Source organism: Brachypodium distachyon, chromosome 3, assembly GCF_000005505.3.
Source record: "Brachypodium distachyon strain Bd21 chromosome 3, Brachypodium_distachyon_v3.0, whole genome shotgun sequence".
In the NCBI taxonomy this organism is placed as follows: Eukaryota; Viridiplantae; Streptophyta; class Magnoliopsida; order Poales; family Poaceae; genus Brachypodium; species Brachypodium distachyon.
In genome coordinates this window covers 20466924-20493433 of record NC_016133.3, presented here as the reverse complement: position 1 = coordinate 20493433, position 26510 = coordinate 20466924, and the positions used below count along the sequence as shown (strand labels likewise).

At 40.8% G+C, this 26510-nt stretch overlaps 3 protein-coding genes and 1 pseudogene across 4 annotated transcripts; 1 reads left to right on the top strand and 3 right to left on the bottom strand.

Moving 5' to 3' along the window:
• Positions 1-425: 425 nt before the first annotated feature.
• Positions 426-2621, top strand: LOC112272060 (gibberellin-regulated protein 12-like). The gene is made up of 4 exons (XM_024462648.1): positions 426-1665; positions 1780-1821; positions 1915-1945; positions 2024-2621. The coding sequence occupies exons 1-4, from the start codon at positions 1609-1611 to the stop codon at positions 2203-2205; spliced, it is 312 nt and encodes a 103-aa protein (XP_024318416.1). The 5' UTR covers positions 426-1608; the 3' UTR covers positions 2206-2621.
• On the bottom strand, positions 2526-7862 carry LOC100845610 (U1 small nuclear ribonucleoprotein 70 kDa). Its single transcript, XM_003573698.4, has 11 exons — positions 7691-7862; positions 7467-7581; positions 7301-7380; positions 6676-6751; positions 6530-6594; positions 6375-6437; positions 4341-4422; positions 4087-4249; positions 3659-3724; positions 2930-3564; positions 2526-2845 (listed from the first exon to the last, which is right to left on the bottom strand). Exons 1-10 carry the CDS (start codon positions 7790-7792, stop codon positions 2949-2951), a joined length of 1428 nt encoding a protein of 475 aa, XP_003573746.1. The 5' UTR covers positions 7793-7862; the 3' UTR covers positions 2526-2845; positions 2930-2948.
• A 1642-nt stretch (positions 7863-9504) lies between these two features.
• On the bottom strand, positions 9505-14922 carry LOC100845311 (serine carboxypeptidase-like 17). Of its 2 annotated transcripts, none has more exons than XM_010236305.3 (12): positions 14441-14922; positions 14169-14291; positions 13963-14065; positions 12952-12989; positions 12393-12494; positions 11767-11847; positions 11531-11680; positions 11301-11372; positions 11076-11194; positions 10858-10971; positions 10217-10291; positions 9505-10059 (listed from the first exon to the last, which is right to left on the bottom strand). In XM_010236305.3, exons 1-11 carry the CDS (start codon positions 14828-14830, stop codon positions 10234-10236), a joined length of 1350 nt encoding a protein of 449 aa, XP_010234607.1. In that variant the 5' UTR covers positions 14831-14922; the 3' UTR covers positions 9505-10059; positions 10217-10233. The 2 variants fall into 2 exon arrangements, with proteins under 2 accessions (XP_010234607.1, XP_003573745.1); XM_003573697.4 differs by having other exon boundaries at positions 10217-10262; positions 14441-14919.
• Positions 14923-16652: 1730 nt separating this feature from the next.
• Positions 16653-20389, bottom strand: LOC100844281 (annotated as a pseudogene).
• Positions 20390-26510: the final 6121 nt, after the last annotated feature.

The window sequence follows — 26510 nt, the reverse complement described above, 5'->3', positions numbered from 1 at the left end:
AGTTTTGAGATTATTTAATTAATGTGGCTGTCTTTCTTTAGGGCATCTCCAATGATGGTTGATACTAATTTCCTCCTCTTCTCTTTTGAATATGTTTTCTCTTTTCATATCTCTTTCTCTTTCTTGATGGACTCACATGCCATTTTCTTTTTTTTCTTGGTACCCGTGTAGTAGCAGTTACTTGTTTAAGTAAACACTACTTACTTGTGATATTCATCTCTTCTCCACATTGGCTAATACCTTCTTGGTACCCGTGTAGTATCCATTGTTGAAGATGCCCTTAGAACCCTATTATCCATTAAAAATATATCTAAAAGTTCATCTATTCAATATTTTATGGTGTTACATTTGATCTTGATCTCATTGCACATAAAACCTAGGTTCTTCGAGCAATTTATTTTGAGCCTAGGTAAAATTCAACTAGACTATAAATTATCTTGATCTATTTTTCATGAACACAAGTTGCATTGTAAAGTTCTAGCATATGCATCATATATTGTCTTTCCATGGCATATTTGACCTAGTTGCATAGTTCATCATATAGTATTTTTCATATATAGTTAATCAGACGCATCTAGCTAAATTTTTTATTTTAACTTATAATATTTGGATATTTGTACCCATTGTTCAAATAGGATGCCATTATCTTGTTCATTGTCACCCTTTGGAAAATAAGTATTTATTGTGTAGCCATGCTTTAGACTTGCTTATTTTATTTTTTGACATTGTTGGAGTGTTTACTCCTTAATAGTTGTCACCTGTACTATCATGTTAATGATGTTGAGAAAGTCCAAAACATGCTATAGATTAAATTGGTCTATAGATATGAACCGTTTCCCATGCCTTTTCTCCTCACAAGTTCAAAATTTTAGGGCCCCCAACCAATGAAAGGGTATTGTGAGGAAACTATCTTTGAAATGAAATTTTATCGCTCAAGTACAGATATATAATTTCATGAAATTGTGAACCATGATCTATTAGCGAGCCTAGTTACACGCTAAATACACGTGATGGGTGATTTGGAGTGAATCAGATTAATTTTGGTATAAATGCTCTTTTCTATGATTTGGATTGACTTACTAGTATTTGCATGCGGACCAGAATTCGAAATTTTGGACCAGTGATCCTTTGCGATCTGAAAGTTATATTTCCTTGTATATGGCGCTTTACTAAATTTGATCGTGGTGGCCCATCCGTTAAATGGTTTAATCACACACCAAATATTCAATTATTATAGTAATAATAAGAAATGAACCCGCTGTATTAGATCTGGACTAGACTTAAAAATATTCAGTTTGGATAACCATCCAGTAGTTAACAGAGGCGTAGCCGCTAAGGATTTTGCAGAAAATTGAATTTGATTTGGATTATCAATTATATTTGGATGCCAGCTGTAGGTTTTGTATTTAACAGCTATTATCACAAATGTATGGGCATTTAATGCTACTAAATATATGACATTTACATACTCCGATCCATAATAAGTGTCTGAGATTTAGTAGTTATTATGGATCGGAGGGAGTATATATATATATTTTTTGAGGTAAAATTTACTATATATGGCTTTGGTGACCAAGCGTTTTACCCAAGCTGCAACCAAGAAGAAGAATGGCTCGTCTTGCATGCTCTCTCTCCATTTCTTTCTTGATCTTATTAGTATTCGTGGTACTCTCTCTCTCTCCACATTGCTTTTTGTCTTCCTTCAAAAAACAAAAATCAGTTTCTTGCTCGATGCAAACATGCATGCATTAACCATGTAGCCATGCCCATCTTTTTCAGCCTGAGGTCTCCGGGAGCACGAATGTAGTATCATACCGACCCGTAAGTTCCTGGTACTATTTTCATCATGCTGCTTATTATATTGTCTTCTTGTAATATCAAAATTCTGAGTTGGGGTCTGAATTTTGATTGCAGGCTGGCACAGAAGGTTCTGTCCCTCTACAAGGTAGTAACAAATTTCGTAATAGTAATATAAAATCCTATTCGAAGTTTTTTTTAAACCTTGATACGTTTGCTTGAGCAGAATGCCCATCGAAATGCGAGTTCCGGTGCTCGACAACATCACACAAGAAGCCGTGCCTCTTCTTCTGCAACTACTGCTGCCAGAAGTGCCTGTGTGTTCCATCCGGCACCGTCGGCAACAAGGAAGAATGCCCGTGCTACAACAACATGAAAACCCAGGAAGGCAAACCCAAGTGCCCTTGAGTCAAATGTGTTTTGGATAACCATGATTGTAGCATATGATCCGTTGTGCAATGAGCAATCACCCCCTGTTTGTTAAATTCAATTTAACTGTATGGAATAAATTTTATGATTCGATACATCAAAACTAGAAAAGGGGTATATCGGTTGAACTCATATTCAATTTGAAAAGATTTAATCGCCATTTGCAACGCAACTGACCAGTTTTTACCTACTATGAATGCATGATAGGACAACGACCAGAATGGTGTACACACCACAGATGAATGAATGAATTAATTCAAAAGTAAAGATTACAGGAGAGTGAAAATGGACCAAATAGGAGCCGTTCTCAAGAAGATTGCTTAAACAAATTGTACACCAACAGAACGCCATAGTTCTTTTAAGTTCAAAAGAAGAAAAATTCACGGGTGGAGTACTTGCAGTGATAAACCAAAACCCACAACAATAGGCATCATTTGTCATACAAAAACTGAAATGGAGTACAACTTCCGACAACCAGTATACTCATAACATGTTCAAAAGACAGCCAGAGGCATCAGATATCCAGCTTGGAGAAGCACAGCTGAAGCACAAGCCAAGGAAACATGCTTTCTGGTTCCTTAGCCAATATCGAAGCCCACCCACAAGAACAACTAAGCGTCTGTACATGCGGTAAATCATTATTGTTATCACTGGAAGAGAAAAAAATACAGTACAAATAAGTCATTAAGGTTTAAAAACTTACTGCAGTGATCAAATTTCAGTCATGTCTCTTCTGCTGCTTGATGATACTGGTAGTCTCCTTCCTCATATGCCTCGCCTTCCTCTGGGCCTTCAGGTTCTGTGTTGGGTTGTGCCTGATAGTACTCATGCTCATGTCGCTTTGAGCGCTCTGTTTCATGCCCACGTCCATCTTGACCATAAGTATATGCCTCGTGACTTCTGTGTTGCTCATGCTGATTGTAGCCATAATCTTGGCCATAATCAGACAACTTTCTATCATGTTTTGGCTCACCATTGGCATAATCAGCATCCCTCTCATGCAAGTGACTGCGTTCACGTTCATGACTTGGACGCTCATGATCTCTCTCACGGTCCCTGCCTCTCTCACGGTGGCGGTCATGAGAGCGGCCACGGTCCTTTTCTCTATCATGATCCCGACCACGATCCCTGTCTCTATCTCTATCACGACGATCACGGTCACGCCCATGGTCCTTTTCCCGATCCCTTCCTCGGTCCCTGTCCCGAGTCCTGTCCCGATCTCTATGGTGGTGCCTCTCTTCTCTTGGATCACGTTCACGAGTCCGGTCATGGGAGCGCTCACGGGGTTTCTCATCTCGATCTCTTTCGCGTACCCTTTCACGAGACTTCTCCCGATCCCTGCAACGAAAGTTGAGTGAGACATAAGCATAATACAAGCACCAAGGGAAGATGTGTTAATGTAAGACACACCCATTAATTTGATGAGGCTTACCGATCTACACGACGATCATCCCTCTTAGGCTCCTCTGATCTGGGGCGCCCAGCACTTGGTTGTTCCCTGGTAATCAGAAACATGTAAATATTAGACAACTAGATGCTCGAACATAGAGGAACAACAGTAGTAAGAAACAACTCCCAAAAACACAACTTCACTACACTCTTGAAACTTGCAACCACGGAAGTTAATATATGTAAGCAATATCAAAGTTCAATGTAAAAAATCTTGTGAAATTGCCTTTTGATAAATACTACAGAAAAGCACAGCAGATAGGAAGACAAGAAAAAGAAACAAAAATATTCAAGAAACAAAACATCTGTGACCAACTAAACTCAAGTGTCCATCTCACTTGCCAAATCATTCTAAGAAAAAAGCATTAGCTTCTTTAAGGCATCAAATGATAAATACGTAAATACATATACCTAGCAGAGGGCTTCTGGTCAGCATTTTGACCACTAATTCTGCTTGATCCAAGTCCACCACCTAATCTCCTGGGACGCCAATTTGGAACAGTTCTACCACGTTCCACATCAACTAGTACCCTCTTGTTGTCTACTTTTCTCCCATCTGCTTGCTTGTAAGCATCTGGTGACAAAACAAATTAGCAGAGAAATGCAAGACATGCAGCATGTGTGTCCAACTAGCCTAGAGGCTAGAACACCTAATTGAAACTTACTTTTCATATCCCGAGTATGCATATACTCTATGAATGCATATCCCCTAGGTTTATTTGTTTCCTTGTCAGTTACAAGCCGTACCTGCAAAGCTCAAAGATAGTAATTAAGGGTTTTCTAGAAAAGAAAGTTGCACTGCACTTAGTAAGATAGAATTATACTTATGAGTTGTTACAAAGGTTTAATTGGCATGTTATATGTTGCACGACAGACAGGCATAAAGCCTAAAACAGCCGTGCTAACCTTGCATATGTAGAGCTTCCATTATGAGGAGTGAAATCCAGCACAGATCAACACAGTTGGAGAAAAGCAGTCTGGCTGACTGCCTTATGTTGGAAAATACAATTATATCCCCTTACCAGGGAATTTGCTAACTAGATAGAAACAATATAAGACGGAGGACTAAATACTATACCAAGCTTCCCTCTCCATCGTGTATAATTTGTTCAACCTCATGACCAAGCCAAGACAAGAAAATAGCAACAGTTAATGAATTAAGGTGATAAATAGCAAGTGAGTTATGCTCATTCCTTACACACAGGAATCGGAACGATCTTCAACACTAGGAGTAGTGACAGATGCCATTAGCACCATAGTTTGATGTTTTTCCTCCATGACAAACCAAACATGGCAGCAAAACTAGCTTTAAAAGCTCATGGAAAGTAACCATAAACACAACAGTATACTCACCATTAAGTCTAGAGTGTAGAAATCCCATATCTGCAGATAAGCTGCTTCTAAAACACAAAGTGATCTAGCTTACTTGTACCGTTGTCAGCAGTCTTCAGCCTTGTTTGCTTCAGTTAATCAATGCACGCAATGCAAGTTTGTGGGATGGGGAAACAAATCACGGAAACAGCACTATATTATGCGGCCAAAGAAAATGGTTTGCTCGGTCCCTCGAGGTATTTTCTCAACAAGAGAATGATTGTTGCTAAGAAAAAGAACATCAGGTGTAAAGCCAAATACCTGCCCGTGCATATTTATTCTGCAGACCTTTTATTCTTCAAATTGTTGAGCCAATGATCACAGATTGAACTGGCTTACCCAAGATTCAATGCAAATGACTACTTAATTTAGCAGGAGGTACATATTTCTGCCTGGACTTCATATATTTATCTGTGCGGCATTAGGTGTATCAAGTTCATAGGCATAACTGTAATCCCCTACATGTTTAAAGATGGCTTACAACAAAAGATTGTATCAGAGCCTACCAAAACACATTGACATCTATATGAGGGCACATTCTGTGCACCCAGGCTTGTGGTGCCCCTGGTTCATTCCAACCCTGGAACAACCGTAAGAGCCTTATAAAAAATCTGATTAGTTAAGACATAGACACAACTTGCATCTACCATGCTACAAAATCTTATATTAAAGTCATGCTTTTAGGAACAAGAAAGGTGGATCCGACTGTTTATACTGAAAATTCCAGTCCTGAGTGTAAGTACCCAATTAATATTAGCGTCACGACTTCTTTGTATCCTAAGCTGTTGGTCAAAATTGGATTTCAATTTTTCTGGCATGTTGACAAATGCTGTGGCTATGTGTGGATGATTAAATATTTTTCCTAGACAACCTAGTTAAGATTTTCTTTGTTTAGCACAATACGACAATAGTTTCTGGGTGAAGAGCATAAAATGTATGCATCCACATAGAAACAGAGGATATGCATCGTCAGCTCAAAAACTAGATTTTCTGCTTCTATGAACACTATTTTTTGCAAAAAAGAACAAAGCTCATTTTTTTTCTCAAAAAGAACAAACACTCCAAGGATCCAAGCAACTTTCAAACCAAAGAGAATTGACGTCAAAATCTTCTAGTTCTGTGTGGTGAGAGCAACAGGACAAAAGATACAACACCTTATGTCCAAAATAGAATCTTTCATACAGATTCTACAAGGATGATATGTACAATGGTAGTGAACCCACTGTTTTTTTAGCTTTAATCCATAACAGTTTGCTGGTCAGTGTAATTGAACACCTTACCAAAGAGGAATAACTCCACCTGTACTGGGATTTACCACATGTACTTACCCTTTTAATAGGCCCATAAGCTTCGAACTCCCGCTTAACCCTACTTTCAGACGTCTCATAATTCTGCACAGTTTGGTGTTGTCAGTGAACATTAAGTTGCGAAAAGAATTAATCACATACGCTGGTTTCAAAGAAATCAGAAAAAAAGTACTTACAAGTCTTGCAACAAATAGCGTTTTGTATGGATCTCCAGTGGTATTGGGGTCACTCTGTGGGTCATCTGCATTAGAAAAAACAAATAGTGATGTTGAACCATCTATCATCTGAAACAAAGGGCAACATGGCTAAAAAAAGAACTTACACTTCAGAAGATCTTCAGCAACCTTAGCTGCACCCTGCTCAAGCTTAAATTTCTGGATTCTATCCTTCTTTTCAGCCTATAAGCATAAAATACAATAAGCAAATAGGAGAATAAACAGCAAACGACATGACAATAGGCTCCAAAATACAGTAATACTTGTAATGTTGACAATACAGGTTGCATTTGATATCTTATTAACAAGATGAATGAGACATTCTCAAAGAAGTTTCACAACGCTATCTCAATAGTGGAAAAGGTGGTCAGATGCAACATTTCTAGAGCAAACCGTGCAAGCTTTTCCAGTAAATTTTGGCTAACTGGACAAATCGGTTCTAGCTCTACTTTCAACTGAACAAGTTTATACCATCAAATTTTATAAGTAACATTCCCCTTTTACTACCTTTCCATTTTTTTCTCACCACGCAATTTCAGTTCAACTACAAATCCCCTTTCAATCCCAATTAGAAATACTTATTATCAGTGTTTATGCTACATGACTATAGCTATCAACCGCACAGAAGGAAATAAGTACGCTTGCAATACACGAATTTGAAGAGAAAAACTGCCACCACCATGCCACCAACTAACAGCAGTTGCAGTTCTGAAGAGAAGAAAAAAAACATACCCTAGTCTCGCAAGTGGGGACAGGAGGGGCGTACTCCTGATCCCCAGGCTCTGCAAACCGCGACACAAATTGCGCCATCCCTGCCACCAAAAAAACAGCAGCAATAACGCTCTCAGCATTCAACAATCCAATCACAGATAAATAAAATCCCCGATGAATCAATTACCTGTGTAGGCCGGCAGCTTGCGCTTCTCGACGGGCGGCTTGTGCTCCAGCGGCGGCCGAGCCTCGAACAGCTTGAGCAGGTTCGGCGTGAGCCCCGTCGGGTGGCCCTGTCCCATCTTTTCCACCAAAACACCAAAGAGATCTCAGATCGATACGAAACATAGTGAACGGGGATGCAGACGGAGGGGAGACATAGGGTTAGGGTTTAGGAGAGGGAGGGCTTACGAGCTTGAGCTGCTGGACGTTGGCGCGGGCCACCCCCTTGGGGCGGCCCTGCACGCCGCCGTCCGGGTTGCCCCGCATCATCGCGTTGCCGTAGTCGCCCATCGCTGCGGTGGCCCGGCGGCGGCGGCGCGATGCGAGTACGGGTTGGGGGGAAGAGAGGGAGGGAGAACCGAAACGGGAGGGGTTAAGTCGAAGTGGAACGGGACCCCTAGCCGAGGTCAAATGGCTACTGACAGGTAGGCCCGACTGACCGGGAACACGTCAGCGCCTGAGATCTCGACGGGTCCCGCTGGCACTGTCACTGACCCGTGGGCCTACGGCGTTTGCCCACAGTACGCGGACGTAAACATTACCACGCCGCCGTCCGGACATGAACACCACGCCGCCCACGCCACGCGTGCTCTGCCCGGTACCAAAGTCTGCCTACGGCAAAATCATGGGGACGATTCTTGCAGAAAAATCCACCCAATCTTGCCAAAAAATTAAAGATAACCTTGTTTTTTCTTAGAAAAAATTGAAGAATAATTCTATTTCTCACGGTATACTTTTGATTTGTGACCCAAATTACCTTATTTAATGTAATTTTATCGATCTTATCATATTTAGTAAAACATGTCACATTTTTATCCCTTTCAATTTTTCCACATATTTTTCCACAAATCTACCGTGTGGGACCCGCAGATCAAGCCGACGTGGCATGCCATCAGAGTGGTAAAGTTATACGGCATAGTTTAACTTAGATAAAGAAAAAGAGTAAAAGACAATACACAAGGCGTTGCATGGGCATGGGTTTTACACTATACTACGGTCTCTACAAGAACATACCACATGTATATACATTTAATACATTCATATTGGATTGATGGTATAACTTTGCTATGTTTAATAGTTGTCACTAGGACGCGAGGAATATAGTTTTAGATCTTAGTCTTATGTGGTCTTCTGTTATGTTGCGTTTTGTATCATACCTGCTTGTTGTATCATGTGTCATAATTCCAAACAGCAACCCCAAAAGCGATGGACCAAGATATCAATGGAGAAGGGCTATGATTTGAGGATTTACATGTGTTTGTTGTTCTTAATAATAACGCGTTGCTCTGATTGTCTCGAAAAGGATAATCTTAATCATTTTTAGCTTCTTTATGACTGCGATAACATGCATGGGTGAGACAATATGATTATTGGCTTCATCTTTTGACGACTCGATGCTTTATGGAACATATGCCTTTATACCGTTAGAACCATTGTTAGATTTATAGACCTAGTGATTTTAATTATTTCGTCATCATTAAGATTGACATAATGTAATGTCCCACTATTTGACCTCATGCTACACTTTAAGGGTCTGCTTGGGTGGTGCCTAAACTAGTCAAGCCAAAAAATTGATAGCATATATTTATTTTTATCCTTGTTTGGTTCTTATCCAAAGTTTTGGTTGTGAGCCACACCATCCCTCTCACAGATTTTGGCCAAATATTTGGCATAGTGAAGGCCAAAAAATCCATGGCCAAAATTTTTGTAAGCCAAAGATTGCCAATATTTGGTAGGGTTAGCTTTGTCACAAACTAAACATATTCTAAATCCTGCAAGCTCAATTCAACTGTATTAGTTTTTCGGTTGACACCGAAAATTGTTGCTATGCTCGCGTTGTTTTAGGCCATTTATGTTACCTGAACTGCAGTCACTCACAAAACTCTTTTATTTGAGCAGGCATGTGGTTGCAACTGATGTCTCGACTACTCTCTCCGATCCTAAATTGTTGTCGAAATATTACATGTATCTAGATGCTTTTTACGAATAGATACACATCCATATTTGGGCAAATTTGAGTCAATAATTTATGATCGTATCAGTATTCATTGGCTCCCATCGTGTCAAATACAAATTTGGGTAAAATACTCCCTATCGAAGATTGTCTCGATTCTCTACACCTGTGGGTATCGAAACAATCTTCAGGCACCGTTGCCAGAAAGCATAGCTTTATTCATAAGACCACTTATCCTCTCTTTCTTTGCTGCAATTATTACTTGACATGGGGAAGAGCAAGGAAGACAGAATTCCTTTGGTTCCATCTACTACCAGAGCTGATAAGGAACTCCTCTGTATAAGTTTTTTCTCCAGCTGTTGTTGCTGAAAGTACTCCTAATGTCTCACGTGCTACTTTGCCAAATTCTCCTTGTCTAGAGATGACAACTAGTGCCATTCTCCTTCGTAGTACGTACAAAATAGAGATATGATCATATGAACCTCCGTATGCAGTACAACAACATATTAACATCCATCGATCAAAGAGGCTGGCCTGAAAGCCACCTATCGATCATAGCAAGACACTCCCTGGGCATGTACTCCGGAGCCGTGTGACCAGCACCCTACATGTGTAGGTAGGTAAATCAATCAATGATAAATTCATTAATCTTCTGAATGGTATTCAATGTTCATGCAAAGCTAGCTTTGGCAAATTAATTTAAATCGAATTGGAAGACTGAAAGCAATGATCAATGCATGCAATGCATCAAATACACGTACCTTTACAGTTGCATATGTCAAGTTATCGGAGTAAGTTCTCGTGAATCTAGGCAAATAAAGAGGATGAAATGAAATCTGAGGTCACGAAAAGAGAGAATGAAATTAAAGCAATTGATTAGGCATCAATTTATATAGAATATATAATTGTTGCTTATTGTACATATAATGAACTACATGTATATTTAATTTTCACTACTGAACTCTGAACACAATACTCCCTTATGTCACAAATAAATGTTGTTTTAGACATTGAACGGTCTCTCTAAAGTTACCTTGATGTGTATGCATTCCTTTAGACATAGGTAAGTCAATTATCAAAACTTCTGCTACAAATATATTTCGAAGTATTTAGCTTAGGTAGTTGACAATCATATGCATAAATTCTTCTTGAAGGTATTTTCATAATACATAATCTTGCTAGGTTTATAAATGTATCGAAGTATAATCTTTGTGTAAAAATTGTTACGATGATATTCAAACTTCATTAATTGCCGCTTTAGATGTTTACAGCCATAATATTGATCAAAGTTAAATTAAATAATTTATTCACACTTGTTTTTCACTGGAGTTAGTAAAACATATATACTTTTAAGTGGAAAAAAATATAGCACAATAAAATTAAGTAGTGAGTCAGTCATTACCCTACAACTTGGCTGTCCAAGTGCCAAGGTCGCCAAACATCTGTGACAGAGAGGTTAAGATGTCTGATCCATGCTTGGGTGCCAACAAAAGATACTTTACTATCATGGTCGCCGCTGCAGTGTCACAAGAAACACTAACTAGTTAAGTGGTTGACTCGTCGATTAAATATTTTCCATCACTGAGTGAGAGGAAAAAGGAGAAGTCACTTAAGCCTTACCTGTATATCATCGACCGGTATCCTTTCATGATCAAGCTTAAATGATCATACACGGTACTGGAGATTTCCATTATGTAAGGTATGTGGAAATCACATCTTTGCCACGACGGAACCGTTCCCTGCAGTGTATGAAATAAGCCCTTTGTCTTATAGAGAATTATCCCACTCTTAAATAATAGGAAATTCTTTTTATTAAGTCTAAACCCCTAGCTAGTCCTACCTTACCTTTTGAATGCCCAAACTCTCCCTTACAGCTTTGTCGTTTGTCCATAATTCAGACAGGAAGTAGGTGGCATTCTACATCAACCAAGCAAAGCTATGATACAGTTAACTCAATACAACTATAAAGGTATATAAATTAAGCAATACATCATTAAGTATGTGACCCAAAAGAGAAAACAAGGAATGACAATGAAAATCTAGAAGAAAAACTTATATGCGAGATCTTAATGTACCCTGCACACAGATGAAACTGCTGACTCTAGCATCAGCCTCTTCCTTCCATGATCTTGCAATGTCTTCAGCTGCTTGTGAAAAATGGTGAGATCAAGATACTCCGGACATCGTGGCTCCAAGACGTGCACATCATTTACATCCTTTATGCACTGCATACACGCCACACCAAAACTACTCATAAGTCACCTGTGTGTTCTTATGGGCTTTATGAATACGTTCATGCTTGATCACTTACGTCCGTGACGGCTTGGAGGGAATTGGCACAGGGGGCATTTGATGGACTGCGGTATTCTCCTCTACAGTTTTCCCGAGCAGCCTGTAAGGTGGATGCCACAAGCTAATCATATATTTTGGTGCTGCAAACTAATTAATCAGTGTATAGAACTATAGATAAACTAGATGGCCTGTTTAATGCTATTCCAAATAAGTAAGCACCTTGACCAAATTCAATATTCAAATCAATACTTGCTTTTTGGCCAACAACAACAACAACAACTAAGCCTTTTGTCCCAAGCAAGTTGGGGTAGGCTAGATATGAAACCCAAACAAAAAGGCTTTTTGGCCAATAAGGTTAATTGTTTTGAAGTAAGGAATTTGTCGCTCCTAATTCCATTTTCATGAAAGTAATAAAATAGTTCATTTGGGGCCAGGCCAAGAAAGATTAGAAATGGATACACTGGTTGAGAAGCTCTACATTTATTTTTGACAGGTTAGCTAGACAACTAAGCAAGCACACATCAACTTCCAGTGTTCTATTTTTGTGCTTTTAGTTTCATTTCAGAGACAGCATGATTTAATCTTAAAAGGTAGTCAGCTTTAAAAAAAATCCCAGAAGGTACTAGTATGTGTTAATTATGTCACCTCATAGAGTTCATCAGGTATAATTCCCATCCCGTGAAGAAATGGAAGTCGAGCATTGAAGTCTAATTTTATATCAGTAAATGCATTGCCGGCAATGGTACCCTGGAAAAATTAGATCACAGTTAATATATAATGATGTTAAGGTACACATATATTAGTAAACTTGTAGGTTTCCAGTTTTCCTTTACAAAGATATATCAGAGTCTAGACATATCAGAAAATGACCACGGAAAATAAATAGGGTCAATTTCATCAAAACAGGTATGCTAACAGCTTTATGAACTTATCCCTTGAAGTTAAAGCAATGTAATTACTTACATAGATGCAATTCGAACACATTTTTTAACCTAACTATTCAAGTGTAATTCTAAATTGTGTTTTGTCCAATTAGTTGTGTTATTAAACTAAAATTTGATGAGCTCGTGTTTGTTGACTATGCGCTACAAAAAGATGCAAAAAAAAACTCAAAAGGAGAATAAAAGATAATTACAATAACATAAGGATGAAGCGAATTGAAAAATATGTCACAAGAATAGTCATGGCAGTAATTATGGAATACCTTGAGATTAACAAGTCGCTCATCACCAGATTCTATTCCTAAAAATGAAAGCAACAAGTATTTAAAACAACGTAGTCTGTACTCGCAAGAAATAAGTTGATGTCAACTAACTTGTATATTCTTGATAGAGGTAAATGCACCGCTAGTCTATTAACTTGGCGCGTATGTGCAATTAGTCACCGTACTTGCAAACGGCTAAATTCGAGTGTTGCAACTTGGCACGTATGAGCACGCGAGGTCAAAAATACGAATTCGTATGTTTCTACGCCAACGTGGCTAGGCGGGCCGAGCAAGGGCATTTTGGCAGTAGTTATTCTATGGGGGGTAAATTGCAAAGAAGGCTCCTTCTTCCTTGGCCGAATCCCTAATTCCCCAATTCGAGCGTCACCTCGAAATCCCATGGCTATGCGTGTATGTGGGCTGGTTCGGATGGTCAGGGTGGGCGTCGAGCTGGCTAGGGTGGTCAGGGAAGCCCGTGCTGCTTCCCCATGGCTGGACGATACGGTGAGCGGGGAGATGGGAGCTGCACGTGTGGGTGAAGGCTGTGGCTGACCCTGGTATGTGTTCCGGTTTGAAGATGAGGTGGCGCTCAACCCGCAGGTGGTTCAGATCCATGACCGCCACATCCAGTCCATCTCCGACTGGGAGTTCATCCGCGGCGAGCCGGCAACCGCCGAGGCCCATGACGAAAGGCAACGACGTGGCGGTGTGGCTGCTGCGCCTGCACCTCCTCCCTGAGCTGCGCCCGTGAGCTGCGACAAGGGCGGCGAGTTCTCCATCAAATTCGTATTTTTGACCTCGCGCGCTCATACGCGCCAAGTTGCAACACCCGAATTTAGCCGTTTGCAAGTACGGTGACTAATTTGCACATACGCGCCAAGTTAATAGACTAGCTGTGCATTTACCTCTTCTTGATAAGACAAATAAGCCTTGTTGATAGGTAGGAGTGTCAAGGAAGTCTGATATATTCTTGATGAACTTTAGAATGAATGAGAATGTTGATATATTCACCTTTAGCAATTTTCATGGCAAGAGAAGGTATGATTAGGCCACTGTAAGAATCACCGGCAATGTAGAGCGGGTTGGGCAAGAACTGCGGGTGTTCATCAAACCACTACAGAGAAACAGAAGGAAATGGAAAGTCGTGCTGATGATTAATTAATTTGTACTTCTTTTGTAGAAAAGCACATACAGAAAGAAGAGTTTGATTAACAAACCGTCTGTAGGAAGATGTGCAGCTGGCGAATAACTATGGTGTCGCTGGGTATGGTTCTGTTGTGTGTGCTGTCGTAGGAGAAGCCGGTCCCTGCCGGAGAATCCACAAAGATGATATTGCTAACCTACAGTACCATCAGCATTTAGCCAGACAGTTGGGTACAAAATACTGGAGTACTAGTATCTGACCAGCACATTAATTAACTACTACTCCGTAGTAGAAAAGTTAATGGTGTTTGATTAGGAACAAATCAAAAGGAGCAAATGAATGAACCTTGGTCCAAGCAGCTGGCTTGTAGAGCAGAGTAGGCAGGCCTCCCGTGTAGCCATCGAAGTCGAAGGCGAGAGGGCCGATCTCGTAGACGAGGCCGGAGAGGGCGGAGCAGCCGGGCCCGCCGGTGAGCCAGAGCAGGACGGGGTCCTCCTCCGGGCTGCGCTCCGACTGGATGAAGTAGTAGAAGAGCCGCACGCCGTCGTCCAGCCCCACGTACCCTGTCTCGAGTGAGAAGGGGAGGTCGCCGCCGCTGAACCCCGGGAGGCGCGACACGGATTTCGTGGTGATCCACGGCGTCGCGCCGGAGAAGAAGGGATGGAGGAGGAGGAGGAGCTGGCACAGCAGCAGCAGCAGGGAGCGGAGCCGGAGCGGCAGTGTTGTCGCCGCCATGGCTAAGCTTGACTCTACCAGCAGCAGCGGGACAGGAGTCACAGGACAGGACAGGGAAAGGAAAAGGAAAAGGAAAAAAGGAGGCCACGCATTTCCCACGAGAATGCTACTGTATGTCAGTCGTAATAAAATCGTACCAGAAGATCGTACGTGCTTGTTTGCTTCTCATGATTTTTTTTTTGGTGTTTATTTCTTGGAAACAATAAATGAGATGCTTTTTTTTAGAAAGACGGTACAACCGCAGCCGCTCACAACGCGTCTGCACTCGCTCCTATGAACGCACACACATCCTATCCCTATGAACATCTACGAAAGACTGAACTCGCAGATCTTGAGAGATTGATGAAGTCACCGCTGACGCCTCGCTGTTGACGGGTACGTCACCTACCACTGAAGAATAGTGACGGTTAAATCCGAAAAATGTGACACCCATGTCAAGTTTAGGACTTGAACCTGGGTAGGCTAATTCCACCACCAGGAACCAGACCACCTAAGATAAGCTCAGTTCGTAATAAATGAGATGCTTGATGGACTGATGCCGAAACTTTGTATCCGGATCCTGTAGAAGTAGACTACTCCCTCCGTTCAACAAATGATGTCTCAACTTTGATCAAATTTGAATGCATCTATACATTAAGTCATGTCTAAATATATTCAAATTTTGACAAACTTAATACATCTTTTGTTGGCGGGAGAAAATACTTGAGTTAGTTGCTCCTTTTACGAGTGGTCATCCGTGGTCCTCCTGCTCACTCACTTGTTGCAGAAGAACCAAACTGGGTACACTGAGCCTGGTTCTTCTTTTCTTTTTGCGGCTGTGTTTTGTTCTTTTGTCTATTTACAGTGAGCCTATATAAATTGAATGGGAATTGTATCGGTATACCATTCCTAGCGAAATACCGGTGTTTGCGCTAACAGGTCATGTTATCATGTTTTTTTCCCAAAGTTAACTTTGCAAATGGTTCCATATAGAAGAAGATAGGAAAAAAGAGTCGGACAGGCTAAAGTTGTTACGATCGATCCGACAACCCATTGTAGCACTGCCCCGTGAAAAACAAAGCAAATTGCCTTGGTGATGCATGAACTTATTCGTTTTGGTCCACCAACTTACAAAACGCGAATTTGCTATAATGGGTTGATGCACCGCTAGACCAATTGAATAAGTTTAGCAGATTACACACATGATATGTTGGCATAACACAGAAGAGACTCCAACAGGGACTTTTTTTTTATTTGTTTGCTTACGATCATTTTGCTACCCTTTGTGACCAAAATTCCCAAAATAGGCGGCAAAATGAACGTGAGCAGAAAGACATCTCACCGGATCCTGCCATGTCAGCGTGCCATATATGTATAACTGTAATCTGTCCGAGGTGTAGATTAACTCTTCAATTATTGTGTAATCTGTACGAGGTGTAGATTAACTCTTCAATTATTGTTGGACCATGGACTGACTCAACCTAACTCTGGAATGAATTGTTGGACCTAGGTATGATTAGCATAAACAACTTTGGTGTGGCACAACAAATCCCACCAGCTTTCAATTATTTTACCTTCACTTCAGAATAGGCGACATCATAATAAGGCAAGTACTCAAACTTCTCTACACTCATTTTGTCCTCCATCAGTGAAACCAAGAAAAGAAAAAAGGTTTCAAAAAAAAAAAGAAAAAAGAAAAAAGGTAATTAACTCTTCTTGAAATTAGGAACAAGATGGCTAAGTGCATTAGAACTTAGAAGCATAGAACGGGAATTATTATGAGATTTTTTTTACGGGTAGCAAGATAATTTCTATCATTCCTCTTGGTTGTATGACCTAATCATTATGCTCACTAAAAGCACGTCATATAATTTGAAGCAAAGGGAGTTCATTAGTACTACAAATGGTTTGAGCTAAATGACACCATGGCTACACCTAAAGATTTTAAAAGACCAGGAAATTTGAATCACCCCTAGTCCCTAGACACACTACCTGTACTAGAATGCTATGTCAAAATTCAGGCAAGCACATGCGCAGCCTATGATCTAGCCAAATTCTGCACAGCATTCCCGATGGTCAGAGGCTCAGAGCTGAATCCGAGCTGCCACGACGGGGGTGCCTACTGCGCCCGTGCTGATCCCTGGACCTCGCTAACCCCGTCAGGAGAAACATCTCGGCCTCGTCACCGACATTGCATTCCGATAGAGGTGTCGGGTACCGGAGACGGTCGTAGCAGTAACCATAGGTCAGGTGCTTTGTCCTGATCCTCTCCATCGCTGATCGCTGCCCGTCGGACATTGCCGCAGCGTTACGGACACCGGCGTTGTCCAGCAGGCATGTTGGTGCACTGGTCAGGGTGTCCATTGCCGCGTAGCCATCGAGCATGGGATCATCAAATTCCGCAGTGAAAGGGGCGTACTTGTATTTCACCTTGTAGCGACCTCCAGAAGTAGCCCAGCCAAAGCCGTCCCAGATAGTGGCGTAGAGCGACATTGGCTTGGAGGGGAATTGAACACCCATGGATTTGATCCTCACGACCTCCCGGATTGGAGTTTCATCAATGTAGAATCTGCAAAAATGAAAGGGCAACACAATGAGAAATAACAAGCAAGTTGGTTGCAGATCAGCAGATGCACAATTATGTTACTATAGATCATAACAGAAACTATCTGCAAGAGAGGAGGGGAGAGAAATGCTTCAGCTCAAACACTAGGGAGACAAAAGAAGAATTCTGCACGATATAGGACTGTAGTTTTTAGTTGTTTTGAATCTCTGCTTTCATTTTTCGCTCATTAATGGAGGCATAGAAGAACTCTATTAGAACTTCTGATAACTAAGCATGGATACCCAATATTATTTTTGGGTCCTACGACAATTTGTGAGAGTTACCTTCTATGGCGCCTTCTCAAGTATATGCGGTTATGATCATGGAAATAAATATTTGCCTGGCCTTAAGCTCCATATTCAGAATCATTACCCCAAGTTAGGTGATGAATGGTATTTAATTCATCAGTACGTAGAGGTGGTATATGTGCCAAGTTGTACATTCTGAAAACTGGAAAAAATATGTTGCTACAGCTTCTATAACCAGTGAGCCTGAATCCTGAAATAAGGTCCTATTACCATACTTGAAGCCAGCAGATCAGCACAACTTTGTTTGGCAATAAACTTTTGCGTTCTGAGGAAGAGGGGAGATGGCATTTTATATGTACGAACTTGAAAAATAGGAAACACATGATGAAAGTGATGACAACTTTTTCAGTCTCTCTTCACGGGGACAGGGCACCAAAAGTTAGCTTTCTGTCATTGTGGAGAAAACAGGTGTGCAATGAAAGGCAGATCAAGAATTTTGGTGGCACCCAAATAAGACAAAAAAGTGGAATGCTTGCGTTAAGTATGGAACTTAATCAAGTCTTGTGATAAAAGAAATGAAGTGAAGAAAGCGAGAAATGTCAGTTGAAGAAGCAAAAGCCAGCCTTAGAGTTTGCAAACATGACCTTTCATTGTTCAGTTTCTTACTGACTTTTCATCACATTACATTGTCACAAAATTAACCAAGTAATGTATTCCCATGCAAGTAGATGGTAGTCAAGGGAGGTGAAGGAATTACTTACACAATCCTGTGATGGCTCCAGAGGATGGCATACCGATGAAAAAATCCTCTGTCGGATCAAACCACAAGCTATACCTCTCCTCCCTGCGAATCAATGTGCTGCCATTGCCATACACATTCGTCTGCACCCTCCACTCTCTCCGCTTGATGTTCCCCAGGAACTCGAAGTCTAGCTCGTCATGCGTCTTCTCGTACACGTCCCCATTCGACATCTAACACCCTCAGAATTGATAATGTGATGAACATTTGCATAGGCGAAGTTCAAACATATATAATGTATTATGGAAAAAATATACATTTGATTAGCCTGTATGTGAAATCCTTGCTTTATACTAACTATATATACTCCGTAGCAGCCATTTTGTGAGACACACAAAAATGTAGTGCACTGTGCAACACCCACCATGGAAATGTAGATTCTAACTATATAAGACCAGAAGTTCTCTCTTTTTTCCAACACTGCCATCTTGTGAAACATTAAGCCTTTTTTTTTGCACACTGTGCCGTGCCTTTAGAATCCAGAAAGACACTTTTTTTTGACATAACATTTCGGGTTCTGGTTTACTGTTTCCTTTCTGGCGTAACAAAATCAGGATGGATGAATGAAATGTGCTCTGTCTTCTGGACGGTTAAAAACACAAAATGCAGGAAAGGCGAATCATCATCATCATAAGAAGAAGAAGAACAACAACAAAATCTTACATAGAAGGCGACGACGCCGGCGGCGTAAGCGGCGGCGGGCAACTTGATTCTGGCACTGAAGAACCCGTGCAGGTACGCATCCTGCGACGCAAATCCAGCGCCTGGAAAACCACACGAACACGACGCCGCCATTATGGCTTCTGCCAAGAACTCAACACTCCGTAGGCGCCGAAAGATTACAAAACAAGAAGGAAACAGATCGGCGGGAAGCGCGAGAAAAGAAACACCTACCTGTCCTCTCGTCGAGGACGATGTGGACGCGCTTTCCACCGCCGTGGAGCGCGAGGTTGGAGTCGCCGAAGAGCTGCGTGTAGCCCTCTGAGAAGGGGACGGCGGTCCTCGCCTGCCCGCGGAGCCTGGCCGCCGAGGCGAGCACCGTCTCCTCCGCTACCGGTATCCCATGGGTGATGCTCGAGGTCGTGGAGGAGGAAGCGATGAGCAGGAGGAGAGACGCTAGGTCCATGGCTTCTCGTCTCTCCCTCTCCTCTGCTTGGACAACGGTGCTCTGCTTCTTCTTGGGTTGTGTGCCTGCTTGCTGGAGCACTGCTCGCGGTGGGCTGGGGTTTAATGTGGGGTAGAAAAGAGGGTTATCTTTTCTGGGGTGTGAATGCGAATCGGAGAGAGAATGAATGCCCTTTTCGTTTGGCTGCAGTGTATTGCAGGGGGTTCGAGAGTATTTTCCTTCGAGTATTTGGTGAAACAATCCTCAACACCAAATACTCTGAAATACACTTCTCCAAAAATACACTACAGTTTCTTTTCTCAAATGTGATGGTTGGTACGCAGATGTCAAGAAAATTTCAGCAAGACAAACTGATTCATTGAACTTTTTTAAATAAACCTTCAATTCAGCAAGACAAATACACAATCGCAGCCCATCTAGCCTATACCGTGGTGCCATCTGAAACTATACAACCAAGAAGAACTCTATGCATCAGATTTACATCAAACTGAATCATGGGGAGGCGAGGACAGGGGACGACGGAGAACTCCAGCCTGACGAGATGAGGAAAATGGAAGTCAAGAGCGGCGGCTGGAACTACGGCAACTGTAGATGGCTGGAGAAGGTTGTACGGCGACGGCTGTCTCGCGGAGTCGTACAACGCTGTGGAGTTGTCGTCGTCACAGCAGAGTCGTCGCCGGCGTGGGTTCGACGGCTGGATGGCGGGGCGCCGGGGTCGAACTTCATCCCTTCACCTCGCGTGAGTGCTCGATGCGCCGCCGGCTCGAGTGGGGGAAAAAACGCGACCCCCTCCTCGCGTCTCAAAAACGAGCCCAAACGAGGTGTATTTAGGGTTTTACCTGGGCTTGCACTTCTCAAAACCGGGCTGCCAAACGGGCCGTCTAGTGGATCAGTGAGTATAAAACCGGCCCGGTATATTACATTGGTTTTCATCTAAAATCCCTGTCTGCCAAACGAGGCCTGACATGTGTAGGAATGTTTCATCGGCGTGTGAAAATCTTTTTTATAGGGAGTGTGTGAAGATCTTTTTTACTACAGTGGGAGGTTCGTGGTGGATTTCAAGTCCGGCTCAAGAGCGTCTCTTTGATTCACATAATTCTCAATTTAGAAATAGAAAAAAAATGTCAAATCAAATTGTAAGGCATTTTGAATGCTACATGATTAAAATGATACCCGATTGTGCATAGAAAAACGTATGGTTGTTTACAAAGATTGGAGCGGCTGTAACTTTTTCAGTAAAATCTAGTGCAAACTACTCCTTCCGTCCCATATTAAGTGTCAAAATATTATATGTATGTAGACATATTTTAGTATATAAATACGTCCATTTTTAGACTATTATAGATACATCCATTTTTAGACTATTTTGAGTCACTTCACACGGAGGGAGTAAATTTTAAAGAGAGTTGGTATGGTTTGCAATCCTATGAAACTCTATGGATGGATTCTAACTCTGGACTAAGTTTTTTTTATCTTGGAAATTCAACTCTTCATTGCCTTGGCTATTTTTTCGATTTTCCTATTGAGAAGTCACATGTGTTTTTAGCTAGAGATTAATGGTGTATTTGGCCACTGGATCTTAATCCAACGCTAGCATGTGGGAGAGAGGAGAGTAGAGATGAGCCTCAGATCTTAATCCAACAGGTTTGATGCGTCAATTGAGATTTAAGGTTTTTTATTTAAAAATCAGGCGACCTAGAAAAAGCCACACCCATTTTTTTTTCTTGGTTTTTACTTTTGACATTAATTAGTATATTCATGCATTGATCCTCTTTTTTCTTGTACTGTGTTTTACTTTCATATTAGTTTCTTTTTTTGTTTCTGAGAAATTCATATCAGTTTTCTTGTACTAGTGTTTTACTTTCATATCAGTTTTCTTGTACTAGTGTCTTATTTTCATATCAGTGTTTTTTTTTTGAGAAACTCGTATCAATTTTCTTGTACTAGTGTTTTACTTTCGTATTAGTTTTCTTTGAGAAATTCATATCAGTTTTCTTGTACTAGTGTTTTACTTTCATATCAGTTTTCTGTACTAGTGTCTTAATTTCATATCATTTTTTTAGAAACTCATATCAGTTTTTTTTACTAGTGTTTTACTCTCGTATCAGTTTTTTAGAAACTCGTATCAGTTTTCTTGTACTAGTGTTTTACTCTCGCATCAGTTTTTTTTAGAAATTCATATCATTTTTCTTGTACTAGTGTTTTACTCTCGCATCAGTTTTTTTTAGAAATTCATATCATTTCATATCAGTTTCTTGTCTTTTTCTTTTGAAGAATCACCGGAATTATATTACCCAAAACGAAAAATTTATAGTGGAAAGGACACGCCATGAATCCGCAGCTACCTACCTTTTAATCAGCCAACCTTGGCCGATGAGCATTAAAACTTGGCGAAGCAAGTACATTGAAGAACAAATAAAAAAAAGTAGAAAATTACAGGGCTTGCATATGAAAACTCAACAGAAAAGTGACATTGATACCGGCAGCCAAGGAAAGCCACCACCAAACATCAAACCAAGAGCTGCACTCTCGTCACATTCATCTCTTCCAAGTGCTCACCATCGAAAGGACGGCACAGTACCGGGCTTGCTGTGGTACTAGTGTTTTCCAACATTAAATTTTTCTTTCCACTATGTCTTGGTTATAGCATTTTTTAAGATGGACTTTATAACCCGAATGGAGAGAGCACTACATATGCTTTATATATATTTTTTATGTAAAGACTGTAAAGAAAACTCCTACCGTATATAAATGCTTTATATTTTGAGCCAAACGAATTTATCGAGTGCCTCTTAAATCGACTCACTTAATTAAACTCGTTATCTTACCGAGTAAAAATACCAGCTCAACTCGACCGGTAGTGTTGTAGCTCGAGTCAAATCAAGCTGAGTTTTACCCAAGGACAAAGATTTCTACCCATCAATGGTGATTGGTCTGTTTCGTGACCGTCCAAAGAATTTTTGGGAAGACAAAATAAAGACCATGTTTCAGAGATCTCCCAATGGGAGTATTTTGGCACAATATTTTAGGCATTTTGCTGACATGGCGTACTAATACTAATTAATGAAGAAAGAAAATGATGTTGTCTCTTGCTCGAGAGTGGAGATACCACAGTAGCACGTAGACATAAGCAAAAACATTAATTCTTCTGAGCAGACATGCCTCCTAAATTAATTAATGTAACTCTTTTTGGAGACAACAACTAAGAGATCATGCATTGTGGACTTGGTTTTTTAAGATAATGTGTTAAGAGACTACATTGAGAGAGGCCTAAGCATTCATCACAGAATTCTCGCAGTACTCATGACAAATGTTACAGATTTTAAGCACAATTTACAAAGGTGTGCAAAATTCAAAATTTACAAGTGTGTACACAATGTAGTACAATTACACACACTTGCAACATGCACACAAGTTTTTGGTCTTGATCAAGGAGGGCCACTTAGGCCTCCTTTCATTCAAAGGATTTTCATAGAAATTTTGAAGGTTTGAAATCCTTAGAAATTTTTCCTACGTTGGTCATTTGATTTGTAGGATTAAATCTTATAGGAATTTTTTCTAAGAATTCATTTGTACTACATTTCATAGGAAAATTTACATCCACTCCAACCTCTTGGAAAAAATTCTTTGGTCCAATCAAACAAATTTTGATGCAAACAAAATCCTGTAGGGCTCAAGTGGACATGACATTGCAATTCTACATTTTTCTTATTCTTTTATTTTTCCAATCTTACGAATCACTGAGGCCCTTAGATAGTTAGATCAGTGCACCTATCCTGCTATATACAGTGTACTACATCGTAGTAACATAGTAGCATAAATTATGACTCTAGAAGCTCAAGATTAAAAAAAACACAGAAGCAATAGACCCAGAAAAAGCAATAGACCCAGAAATCACGTTGCCCAGTCACTAGCCATCAATGCCAAGAACGGGGGCACGGTGCCTCGAAGACTGCTTCACAATGTACTCCTGTCCTACCCCAAAACACCGGAAATTCTAATTTACCGGAGCCGTTACCTGCCCGATTTTAATCAACCGTTCATCCTCTCGTTCGAGATTCGTTCTCTATTTCAGGTTTCGTAGATTTTTGTTGCCTGTAGTTAGCTATCCAGACGTGGGTTTCAGGTTTCGTAGATTTTTGTTGCCTGTAGTTAGCTATCCAGACGTGGGTCCCATGTCCTAGATGGGACGTGGTTGCTGGTTGGGGAAGGCAACGATGCACTAACACATTTCGATTTTTGTACAGATTATTTGAGGGTCTAAACGAACTCAGAATTTTGATGAAATTTTGAGGGTTTGTTTAAGATGGTCTTTCCCAGCTAGAGTAAAAGTTTTCAAAAGTTTCGAGCAAGTTCAAAATCTCGGCCGATCTCCACCGACTAGTTCTACACTAACACGTTTTGATAGCTGTACAAATTATTTGGTGGTGCAAACGGACTCAGAATTTGATGGTTGGTTTGAGATGGTGTTTCCGACCTACAGAAAAAGTTTCAAATTTTTTGGAGCAGATTCAAAATGAAACTGTCATTGAAACAGTAGTGCTGCAAGTTCAAAACGACACAGTTGAAAATGATGTGTTTTACAAAGGTTGGAAATAGAATCTAACTATTGAAACGCTACTGTCCTAAGGATTGGCGATTGAAACATTGGTGTCTCAATGAAACTTTCTTATACAATTTCAATCATATAGGAATAAGTTCAAATCTTGCCGATTGAAGCAGTAGTGTTTCAATAAACTTTCATATATACGGTCAATGAAAATATTTGTGTCTCAATGAAACTAGTGTTTCAATGTTAGTTAAGTATTTGACCGTTGAAATAATGATTGGTGCTAACGAAATTTCAACGACTTGTGAATGAAAGTTCAATGGTAGACACATATTTTTTTAAATGATGCATCAATGAAACAATCGCATGTTTGGATTTTCAATGAGGTATCTTTAAAATTTCAGAGCTATTAGTACCTACCTATAAATGCTCGCATGCATGCAGTGGTCGGAGCTGATAGTAAAGTACAAAGCAATTAATTGCTTCCCTGTGCATGCACTGCGCCGGTCCCGTGCTTGCACCTGCATGTGGGGACAACGTCTTCGCATGGAACCTATTTAGAGACATCACGAATCTTGACGAAATTTTATGATGGATAAAAGGTCCCGGTTCCGGTAAAAAAAAATCGCTTTACCCAAAACACGCCGGCAACACCCACCAATCCACCATAGGCCCAAGGAACGAGGGCTAATCTGGAAGCAAACCATCCGGTCCGGGAAGAGGAAGAGGCGACTGAGCTTGTGAGTGGATTCATCTCCTTCCTGACACGCGCGACCGGGAGCTGGAGGAGGACAAGGCAGCATAGAGGCTGCACTGACTTGCACAGCAGTCGAGGGGGGCAGACGGGCGATAAATCACCAACTCCAGTATGCTTGTGCAGCCAAAGAATAAGCGTCTGTTTGGTTGCTACCCTCAGGCCTGAGATTTTTCCGTGCCTGAGAATGGCCTGAGTCCATTCTATTAATTGCCTGGTCAGGCACATGCAACATAATCTGATGTGTTTGGTTGCTATCCTGAGAAACATGCCTGTGTGGTTAAAATTTCAGGCATTGTTTGGATGCATTATTTGCCTGTGGTTACATTCACCACTTGTTAGATGTGGTGAGGTTACCCCTTATCTATCAGTATTGATGAATCCCGATACCAAGTTAACTCACATTTTCCACATAAAAATAAATCAACACATATTGAAAACTAAAAGGTACTTAAATACGATCAAACATAATCAGGTCCCATTACATCATTGCACTAAAGTTTTCATTTGTCTTGACAACTTGAATAAGACAAGTGAACTAACAGCCAGTTTACCATTATATGTCCAAAAGTCACAATTCTAACAGGTTAGCAACCTGTGCAAAAGCCACAGCCACATCCTATCAAGTTAAACTATTGTTTAATTAGGAGCTTGTCACATAAAAACTTTGGTGACAAGTATAGCAATTGTCTGATCACAGTAGTGAGCAATTGCATCACCAAAAGTGTGCAGCAAAAAGAAACAACATTAACCATGTCTAAAATATTTTGCAACCTGCTCATTTAAAAGCTAGTAGGACCATGACCAAGACCATGACCAGAAGGACCATTAGCATCCAGATCATTCCGAGAAAAATGATTCATCACCCAGCGCTCAAGGTATTCTTCACCCATGGCCATAAGGAAATTGCGCTGAACTTGTAATTCTGGCTTGCAAAGGTACATTCCTACTGCCATGTTATCATCAGGTGGCAATGCAATATTCTTAAGCATGTTCCAAAGCCCATGACATCCATATCATTGTCATCACGTCCTGCAGCCGGGGACTTGGTTTTTTTTTTTGATTGTGACATCGGTAACGTCTTTTCTTTTCCAGGCCTTTTGAAATTCTTCTTGTTAGGCTTCAGACCGCCAACATTAGCTGCAGCGACCGCTGCCACCTCCTTACAATCATCACTATCTGACTCAAGCTTGTCTGAATCTTCTCCATTAGGACACTTTGTTTCAGCATAGGCGGACATGTCATTTATGTTCTCTTGTGTATCACATTCATTGTCAGAATCAGCAGCAGTAGAAGGATCATGCATACATGTTCCATCGGCTGAGGATCCACTAAACAAGTTCAGCGCAATTTCCTTATGACCATGGGTGAATAATATTGCATTGCCACCTGATGATAAGATGGCAGTAGGATGTACCTTTGCAAGCCAGAATTACAAGTTCAACGCAATTTCCTTATGGCCATGGGTGAAGAATACCTTGAGCGCTGGGTGGTGAATCATTTTTCTCGGGATGATCTGGATGCTAATGGTCCTCCTGGTCATGGTCCTACTAGCTTTTAAATGAGCAGGTTGCAAAATATTTTAGACATGGTTAATGTTGTTTCTTTTTGCTGCACACT